The sequence below is a fragment of the Psammomys obesus genome, unplaced genomic scaffold (assembly GCF_907164565.1).
Source record: "Psammomys obesus unplaced genomic scaffold, mPsaObe1.curated_primary_1811, whole genome shotgun sequence".
NCBI lineage: Eukaryota > Metazoa > Chordata > Mammalia > Rodentia > Muridae > Psammomys > Psammomys obesus.
Window position 1 is genome coordinate 1 of NW_026593604.1, and position 10,742 is coordinate 10,742.

Consider the following 10,742-nt stretch of genomic DNA (forward strand, 5'->3'; position numbering starts at 1 on the left):
AAAGCTGAGTGTGCTGGCGCGTACTAGCAATCTCAGCACTGGGGGGGGGCGGAGGCAGAGGACCCCCAGGGCTTGTTGGCCGGCCGGCCAGCCTAACTAACCTACTTGGCAAGCTCCTGGCCCCCGTGACGGACTATCTGTAAGAGGCAGTTTCTGAGGAATGGCACCCTACATTGAGATCTGGCTCCCACATACACATACACACATGTACACACAAACGCATACACACACACTTTCAAAAACAAACAAAAAAAGTGCACCCATCCGCATGATCGGGCAGCCGGGCTGCGGGGACCTACTTGGCTGTCCGCACTTCCACGGTGCCCTTGAGCTTCTCCTCGCTGTCGTTTTCAAAGTACATCAGCTTGGACTGGCGAAGGACAAACCAGCGCTTCTTCCAGTTCCTCCTGGACAGCGTGGAGGAGCCGCCGCCTTTCTTGTGCAGCCAGCCTTGCTTGAGGGCTTCCTGCTTGGATCGAAACCACAGGAAGGTCTCGTCCTTGAGGACGCACCAGCGGCGCTTCCAGGAGTTCATCAGGCCACCTGTCTCCCCCAAGGAGGGGTAAAGAGAAAGGGTTACCAGGTCAGTCAAAGCAAGTGAGAGTTTTGAGCCTTGCCTCAGCTAACACACACTCATGACTTCTGGCATGGGGAGGGGCTTATGCTGGGTGCTTTGTCATCCAAGAATGTTCCTCCCTGATACACAAAAATGGCTCCTCCTCAGTTAGCAGAGAAACTTCCCTGGACAGCTCACATGGAGGCTGTCACCGACTGAGCCGTGAGTAAGAGCCTTCACTATATGTGTGGCCCATGGTTGCCTCCAAGTGCCCCAGGGTAGTGAGCTATGGTGGCAAGGGTCATGTGCCTCCTTTTTGTAGCAGGTGTCGGAACAAGCATTGTCCATGGTTCTAGAATTAGCGATGAAGTCTTACTTCCAGAGAAGAAGAAAATGCTGTGTTTTGGGTAAATGTATCTTTTCATAGGAAAACACTGTCAAATGAAAGTGGATTTTAGATAAAAGGCAGAAGGCTGATAGCAACAAAGTGGGAGTGCGTAGCGGAATGCGTCAGACTGCAGAGTGGAGAAAATGCAGGTGGAATTAAAGCTAGCCCCTGCCCTCCTTTCTTCTGTTCTTGATTTGTGGTATTGAGGACTGAACCCAGGGACTCATGCATGCTGAGCAAGCTTGTATTTCCCACCACATTCCATTTTTAAACTTTATTTTGAGTCAGGGTTTTGGTATTAAGATGTCAAGGCTGCCCTCATCCTTCAGCCTTATGAGTCACTGGGATAACAGGTACATGGCGGGTACATGCAGAAAATGTCTGTTAACTGAGATAATGGGAGAAGCATATATACTGACCTTGGTAGCCAAATTTCCACATGCATACCAGGGATATCTTACTACGATCACTGAGAAATCTTTTAAGACTGTACATGGGCAAGCATAATCTACTTCTGTAGCTCACTACAGAACTGCTCGTGCTATTACTTTATTGTGATCAAGCAGTAACAAAATCAAGATACCTAAACATGGAGACTTAAAGCCCAGTGCATTCCTTTTACAGGTCAGAAAACAAATCTAATAGACCTTTTTCTGGAGTGAATGGACAAGCGAGACAGTCCCTCCCCTCACTAAAATAACCAGACAATCTCCCTCTTTAGAACTCCAAAGTTCTCCACTCAATTGGCTGAGACCTTTCGTGATGAAGCCAAGACAGAGCTGTTTCCCCGCAGCAAATCTGCCAAGGACTCTCACAGTGAAACATTAGGATTGTTTTGATTTGTGACTTTAATCTTCATCTTTCAAAACAGGCCCAGAGGAAAACTGTAGCACAAGGTTGTTCTGGTATGCTGCAGTGATAAATCTTAGTTAATGTGCCAACAGTTGCTGCAGCGGCCTTTCTGTGGCTCTTCTTTTCCGAACGTATGTATGTATGTATGTAATGTATATGATTTCAGAATGACCTCTTGGTGTTGGATAACCAACAGGGAGGCTCTCCCGTGGAGAAAAATGGTTCTCCTGCTGTTGGCATTCTTTAGTTTCCTATAGTTCTTTGTCTAGGATTCGGCTCCTATGAGAATTCCCCCTTCTGTGTCTATTGTTGTCAACCCTGTTCAGGTCTTATGCAGGCGGCCATGTTCTTGAGATTTCCCTGCTTGGTCAAGTATTTGCCTGAGTATCAAGTATTCCCCAGCATTTGTATTTCCAAGCAGTAACACCAGACAACAGAAAAGTCTTCCCTAAACTAAACCTAGTAGAACATTTGTAAATGTTTGCTCACAATGAAAACTTCATGGTCATTAGACTAGTGTTTTAGAAGAGGGGGCAGGCAGGCAGGCAAGCAGACATACACACACACACACACACACACACATACACACACACACACACACGTGAATGCATATGTGAGTGGAAAAGTGAAAAGGGCTGGAAATAAATTACTCATTGATGGAGAAATCAGGAACAGAGAAAAGGCTTGTAGAATCAATGATGGCACCTATTGATGAGTGTTATTTTGCCCAGTTCCCATGCTCTAGCCCTTTCCCTGCCCTGAGTCTAGGGCCCTCCATCTATAGAAACCTACCAGCAAATCCTGGTGATGATTAATTTCTCATTTTGCTGGACCTCGAGAGAGGATCCAGGACCAAATATCCAAAGGAAGCATGAGGCCATAATTAAAACAATTCCTAAATGACAGGTGCCTCAAGGTTTTTAATGCTTAATATTTAAGTCCAGCACGTTTGATGCTGAAAAGTCTCATCACAAAGCAGGTGTGATGAGCAGTTTCACAGGCTGTGTCTGCACAGGGTTCAATACATCCTTCCAGGTCTTGTGTATGGGGATGGAGTTATGAGAATGGTCCTAGAGACTTTCAGCAGTGACCTTACTCACATTTGATTGCAAGTATGTATACATGAGTGGTAAAGAGGGGATATAGAGCAGGTGAAAAGTGAGACTAAAAATGGACACTGGGAGTTTTGAGACTCTTTGCTCTCCCTATCTCCTGGCACCAATTCAGGGGAGTCAAAGTCACATTCATTATGGCAGTAGCAGCCAGATGGCTCGAACATGACCCAGTGTTCTTCATTCCCCTAAGTGGCGGGTGGGTGGGCTGAATGCTTTTCTATAGCTTTACCCCAACCTAGGCAGTACCTTTCATGTACAGAAAACTGTGGAAGTAAGGCAGTGTGACACAGCTATACACGGAGTCTCGCCGGTAGGAGAGCTCATCATCTGTATCAAATCTCGAGTCAAAGTCCTCTTCGCTGTCTTCAAACTGGATAGGGAGACAGAGAAGGTGAGACAGTGGTAAGCAGAAGGTGGGAAGCAGGCAATGAAAACACCCAGCATGGGTTAACCATCAACAACTCGGCGTAGCTGAGGAGAGCCCGATTCAGGACATTACAGTTAACATCCAGGGAATTCAGAATTACAGAATACTCACACACTGGGTCAAGTAATGAGCTGACCTGACACCTACAATGCAAACTGACTTTAACCCAAAGGCTCCATGCTAAAAAGAACAATGTTTAAGGTTATCGCTGTAATCGAGGCATGACAAAGTTGCTTCTTTAAGTTGCTATGCTAAATGCCAAGTTTGAGAAAGTAAAGACAACATTTAATCTGAAACAAACAAACAAAAAATTAAAAACACATAAGAAAACTTTAAGAAAAGGACATATTTACACCCTACAGATTCCTCCCTTATCAAGGTTATAAGAGGGCTGGAGAGATGTCTCAGAGGTTAAAAGCACTGGCTGTTCTTCCAGAGGTCCTGAATTCAATTCCTAGCAACCACATGGTGACTTATAACCATCTATAATGGGATCTGGTGCCCTCTTGTCTGCAGACACAAATGCAGACAGAATAGCCAAGCTGAGCCTCATTGAAAATGCCAATTGGGCCTGTGGCCATATCATCATGAATGTGCCTAATCTGATCCATCCAATATGCCAGTATGGAGCTTGGCAGACAGTTCTGCTAGTAAAGTATAGATACGAGGACCTGAGTGCATTCCCAAAGTTTATGCAGAAACAGCTGGGTGTGGTAGCTCCTAAGGACTTGTGATCTCAGCACCGGCAAGGTGGAGATAGGTGACTACCTAGGCATAGCCCACTATAGCCTACTTGGTGAGTTCCAGGCTAATGAGATCGCCATACACACACACAAAATGGTGGATAGCACCAGAGGAAAGGTTTTCCTTTGGGTTCTACACATGTTCTCTCTCACACACACACACACACACACACACACACACACACACACACACACACACACACACACAGAGAAATAAATGCAGAAAGCAGTTTTCTCATGGCCTGGATGAAGGTCAGTTCTGGGCTTTGCGCCGAACCCCATTTTCATTGGTTTATCTGGCCTTTGGAAAGAGGAAGGGTAAGAGTATCTTGACAGACCTGACTGAAATCTTTAGGGGTCTGCCTTAATGCTACTGACGATGCAGCAGTGTGGTAGATGGTGGAGCACTTCCATTTGTAGGGACAAAAGAGGCAGATACTCACAGAGGACTGCGCTCCTTCTGAGCTGAACCGGTATGCTCCGGAACTGTTGTAGGTTCCCACTGAGTACCTGTAGTCTGGGGACCACTGGCTCCCATAGGAGTTGGAGAAAGTCACGCTGCTGCCTGAGGTGATGGCACCATCCTCATAATCGTCCTGGTCATAGTCATAGTCGCCATCGGGGGAGGGCAGGTCTCCGTTGTTCTGGGGCATGCAGTAGGTAGACTCCCCGCTGGAGGAGTTGTGCAGGCTGGCAGAGTCCTGCACGGATGGGGCCAGCAGCACGGTACTGTCAGCACTGGGGCTGGTGGGCACCACAGTGTAGTTCATGTAAGGGTCATCCTCAGAGGAGTCATCGCTGGTCCGGATGCCGCTTGTCCGCTGGTCAGAGTGGCCATGCTCACTGGGGTTGGGTGAGTCCTTGAAGGCATCGTCATCAGCCTCGAAGCCCTCGTCCACCTCCTCCTCGGGGTAGGGCTGGCTGAAGTTGAAGCTCGGCTTCTCCGCACCCGCACCGGCAGCCTCAGCAAGCTCACCAAGCTCACCGGAAACCTCGCTCCCAACCGACAGGGAGCGCTCGATGTTGCGGACGCACTCGTCGATCTCGTCGAAGTTGAGGGACTCCAGGAACTCCTGGGCAGCGCGACAGGCCTCGTCCTCCAGCCTGCGCAGCTCCTCATCCCGAAGCTGCTGCAGCTTCTGCAGTGAGGCCTCGGTCAGCGACAGCTCCTGGCGCTCCTTCATGCGCTGCAGATCCTCGATCTCCTTCTCCAGCCGGAGTATCTCCTCCACCTGTTTGTTCTCCCTCTGTTTCTCTAGCTCCCGGGTCAGGTTCGCTTCCCTCTGGCTCTTCTGCAAAGCTTCAAGTTCCTGCTGCCTCCTTGCTTCTTCCTCCTGGGCACAGGGGGTTTTAGAATAAGCACCTCCCACCTTTTTTACGCATTGAACTGTGGCCCCACCCTGAAATCCTCAGAACATGGCTGTGGTTAGACACAGGGCTTTTAATTGCGTGGTTAAGTTAAATGAGGTGAGGTCAGTGAACTGATTCTGCATCTAAACTGAATGGCCTCCTTATAAAAGAAGAGAGTGGGAGACAAGATACCAGGAAATAAATATCAAGAAAGAACCGTGGTGTATGGACACAGTGAGGTTACCACCTGGTCAAGAAAAGGCCTTGGGAAAAACCAAGCCTTAGCGATGGTGCAGACCGTAATGGCATCACTAGGATGCTAACGGGGTACTGCCTTACCACAGAGAAATCACACTATGATCCATACTGAAGTCTCAAGGCACTCTCTAAGCTCTGCACCACTGTGATGGGTGAGAAAGTGTACCACAACATCTCTTCAGCCTGTTCTTCCACTCTCTCCTACTTGATTTCCATCCCGAATCCCAGTGTCAAGGTTTGAAGCAGGAAGGGAACACATAAAGAGCCCCAAATGTCACAGTCCTACTTACCTGCTGGGCACAGAGGAGGTCGGCTTCTCTCTGTGCTCTCTCTCTAAAAACAGAAAAGAAAAACAGCTGATGAAAATCAGCAGCTCTGAAATGACTTTTCAGTAGGTCTCATTTTTGAGCAGTGTTGGGGCTAGGCAAATACTCCATTACTGAGCTATGTGCTCGGCCCGGCTAGGCAAATACTCCATTACTGAGCTATGTGCTCGGCCCAAAGAAGCTCTTTGCCAGTTGAAAACCAGGAAAGAAGTTGAGGAGATGTGCTTGCTTTGTAAGCGTGAAGTCCTGAGTTCAGACCCTCTGCACCCAGGCACAGAGCCAAAGCATAGCGGGATACATCTGTAATTCCAATGCGGAAAAGCAGAAACAAGCGGCACAATGGAGGTCGCTGGTCAGTCACCCTGTCCAAATCAGTAAGCTCTAGGTTCAGCAGGATAGTAGAGAGCAACTGAGGAGGCTATGAGACTCAAATATCTGGCCTCCACACCCACACAAGCACGCACTTGACGAGGAAGGATGGGGGGTGTACTTATAGCGTGTGTAAAGAGAAATATGCACAGAACTGGGATGTCTGTGTTGCCACGGAATATGATATTCCAGCTGCTGAGGACTACTGCTTCATGAGTTCTCTGGGTCCTTTGGAAATTGCTGACAGGCCGGCAAGGGTAACACCCCCAGTGAACCCATGTTTCACCAAGCAAAGCACATACCTTTCTTCTTCCTCTCTTTTCTTTTCTTCCTCCTGCCTCTTCCTTTCCTCCTGTTCCCGTTTCTCAGCCAGCAGCTGCCTGTAAACCCTGCGTGCCAGCTGTCCTCTGAGCTGCTTTTGGAACACGATGGCTGCCTTTTTCAGGTGCAGAAATCTCTTCCTCATGAGGAAAGCTCTGTAATTCTTCTGTATCATCACCACACCACAAAGAACCTTTCTATACTGTTTTCTGTAAAAGAGGGTGGCCGCCAAGACAATGAAGCTGTGAGCTATTCAAATGAATTTATGACTACAAGACAAAAGGAGAGGACCCAAATTTGGACCCGTCTTACATTATGGAGATTGGCAGTCAGAGAAGGAAATTGGGAGAGAAAAGAAAAAAAAAAAGAATAACAAACAAAAGAAAGTCAGGGACCTGCCATTATCTTGGCTAAATAAATAAGCAACCCTAATACTGACTTTGGGCAGTCTGGCACAAGCTGGGTAAACACAGGCAAAGAGGATCCAATATAGTCTACTGTTGAAATGAAAGCAAGAAAACAAAATGCTACTGTAGCAGGAGAGCTCCATGCTTCCGAAAATGGAATACCTAGTGTCTCATGTAGCCTGCAGAGTACACCCATCCAAATGAGCATGAGTCAGAACTGGCAGCACATGTTTTTAATGTCAGTACTTGGGAGGCAGAGACAGACATACCTCTGAATTTGTGGCCAACTTGACCTACATTGAGAGTTCCAAGCCAGCCAGGGCTACATCGTGAGATTTTGGCATACAACAACAAGACAAACAAGCATGAAAGATGCAGTACTGTTTTGTAAGCAACTGGGGAATGGGTCTCTAGGTTATGTGATACAAGTTGAGAGTTCTTCATCCCCAAACTTCAGATCTGCACTTTCTTGAATGCTGATATGATGCTCAGACATTTCAGATTCTAGAGCTGGAGAAGTGGCTCAGCAGTTAAGAGCACAGGCTGCTCTCCAGAGGACCTGGGTTCAATTCCCAGCACCCACACGGCAGTTCACAGCCATCTGCAGGTGCACAGTACAAGGACATATATGCAGGCAAAGCATCCATACACATCAAATGAAATCAAGAGATTTTTAGATTCTAAGGAATGTAGCTCACAGGCAGAATGTATGCTTAGCGTGTATGAACAAGTATGGGGGAAAAATAGAATCAATATTCAGCACAGGAAAAAAAAAAAAAAAACCAAACAAACTCAGATCCTGGGTTATTTTTTAAATTTCTGACTGCCAATCAGCAGAGGCCAGGTGGGTAAGATATTCTAATATGAAAAATTCCCGAATCTGAAATGCTGTGAGCCTAAGCGTTTCAGACGAAGGACACACTTGGGTAGCCATGGCACAGGACTGAGCCAAACTCCAGAGGCTTCAGGAGATGCAGCGGAGCCAGTGTCTCTGAGACGTCTGAGTGAGCAGCAGCAGCTCACTGAGAAGTGATTTTCCGCGCTCTGTGCAGGTCAGGCTTATGGGGTTATTGCCTTAGTCACTTAAAGATATATGACCTTGGGTACCTCTCCACTACCACAAACCACCCCACCAGGGGTCACAGCCCTTCGAGAGCTTCATGCCCTTCCCCAAGGTGTGGTTCTTACCGTGCCAGGTAGCCAAAGATGTGAGCTCGGATCACCATGGCTGCATGATTAATCTCCTCTTCCCGCTTTTTCTCCAGTTTCTGCTCCAAGGATTCCCGAAGAAAGACCTGGACAGGAGAGAGACGTGTCAAGAAAAGAACATGGTTGTGAAGAAAGGCACCTCAAAGTCAGGCCTATCTTTTAGGGTCAGCATCTGTTCCTCTCTACTGGATGTCTGTTGCTAACTCCCACAAGAAGGCTTTTTAAGCCAGTGAGTGCATTTTACACAGTCCACCTGCCATAGATGGTACCTGACGTTATAACATCAGAAAATAAAAAAAGAAAATAAAAAAAAGGGACAGACAGAAAGTCGCCTTGTCTTCAGTTATTACTACACTCAACAGGCATAAAGCGGCTATCAAATCCTTACGTCATTGTGGCCAGGGCACACTAGCTCACAGACCAGCACTGGACCTGAGCCGAGTCTGAGTGACAGGAGACAGACATTGATGATAGAAAGAGAGAGGGAGTGAACCCAAGAAAGTCCTAAAATATTAAAATTTTGCTGTCTTGTGGGAACATACCTTCTCTCCATGGCTGCTAAACAATAACCTACAGAGTATCTTGGCTTCTAAGCTAAGCTTTTTACGCACAAAGAAGTACTGACACCAAGAAGGCTGCTCCGGGCACTGGAGAGATGGCCAGTGATTAGGAACACTCCCTGTTCTTCCAGGAGACCTGAGTGTGCCACCCCTGAGTGTGCTTCTCGTGCTCACACCAAGTGACAGGCACCTGCCCTTATATCACCCAAAACGTAATTAAAATACATTTTTTTTTTTTTTTTTTTTTTTAAGGAGAAAGAAACTGAGATCTGGGGATGTGATTAGAACAGGTGGCTAGCATACAGTATGCATGAGGTTCTGAGTTCAATTCTCTCACACACATACAATTCTAGTAACTGTGTTCGAAGTTAGAAAAGAAGGGCTTCCGTTCGGTGGTTACAAATGCACTGGGTTCAGGATTAAACAAATCCTTGCATGCTCATTTTGGTTAATGGACTCCTTAATTTACACTGGTCAAGTGAGCTGCACCTGATGTTGGTGCATTACTACCTATGTTTTGAAAAGGTGAAGACATGAGGGCTCTCTCAGGCAAAGCATTCCACCTGGCACAAGGGGTTAAGGGCCTCTGCTACAGCAGCATGGCAAAAATGTGGGCTTTACTTTTTCTTACTCTTGGCTGAGGCTTTGGCAACCTGCAGGATTTCAGGCTGTGTGAGGGTCCCCATGGAATAACTGCTGCGGCAGCAGGGGTGACACACACTTAGCATTCAAATCAAGAGTTGGCTTTGGAGTTTCACTTCTGAGGTGTTGGGGGCTGCTTGCAGATCTACAAGGCTGGGGTCACATTCACTCAGTTACACACACTCCCTCCACATGAACCATCAAAATGTTAATAACAACCACTAGCAGTGTCTGAGAATGACACTTGTGAGTGTCACTGGTCTCCCGGGCAGGCTTGGTGGCTATTTGTACCTTGGTCTTCCCCAGCTGCCACTCGCTGTTAGAGGCATCATAGAGCTGCAGCAGCACAGTACACTTCCCTCGGATGTCCTCTGGCACAGCCAGGTTCCGCATCAGCACTTTGTATCTGCAGCGGAGAAGGCATGGTGTTACCATTGCCATCTGCTCTGCCCCTTCCCTTTTGAAGAGACAGAGAGAAAGGAAGGAAGGAAGGGAAGGAGGGAGGGAAGAAGAAAAGAAGGAAAGGGCAAGAATGAGAGGAAAGAAAGAACCCATTTAGCTCCCTCTTGCCTTTTGTAAAAATCCTGAAAGGGTCTTCGGACTGCATATCCTGCTTTTCGAATCCTCACCGTCTCCAGCATCCCCGAGTAGCGCAGCTGGTTCAGCACAACCACCTGATCAAACTGGTCTGGCATCTAAACCATGAACAATGGGATAACCATGGGTGCAGTGAGATGACACAGCACTAATGAGGCTGCCCTCACTGGTGTTTTAGAGAGCATGTGCATATGCACACAGTAATTTAGAATCTAGCCAGAACATACAGTTGAAAATGAATGCTTGTGGATTCGCCACCAGGTTCCCCAGTTTCAGCCAATCCTGCTGTGCCCACCAGCCTGTGTACTCTCCTCCTCATGTCTTTTGCCATTTTTAATCTCATTAGTAAATATTTTAGCATATATCAGCTTAATGTAACCACTACACCATTATCATATCTTAAAAGATACCAACAATTCCTTAAAACATCAGTGTCCACATTCAAATACTTGACCACGTTACAATTAATACTGCAAAGTTGACTGTCATCATTTTAATAACCTTTTTCAAAAGTCCACAGGGTTACCATGTCCCACCTGGTTATTAAACTTAGGATACAGGAGTTATTTTCCTAGTTAAAGACTATAGTAATCAAGGAGGAACACACATGATGCCCACTCAC

General features: G+C 47.0%; 1 protein-coding gene across 1 annotated transcript; it reads right to left on the bottom strand.

The window, feature by feature from the left end:
- Positions 1-295: 295 nt before the first annotated feature.
- On the bottom strand, positions 296-10,218 carry LOC129684178 (unconventional myosin-X-like; the record flags this gene model as incomplete). Its single annotated transcript, XM_055617253.1, is given in 8 exon segments — positions 296-543; positions 3,158-3,281; positions 4,525-5,415; positions 5,980-6,022; positions 6,687-6,914; positions 8,301-8,407; positions 9,815-9,929; positions 10,094-10,218. Coding segments are annotated over 8 exon segments (1,881 nt in total).
- Positions 10,219-10,742: the final 524 nt, after the last annotated feature.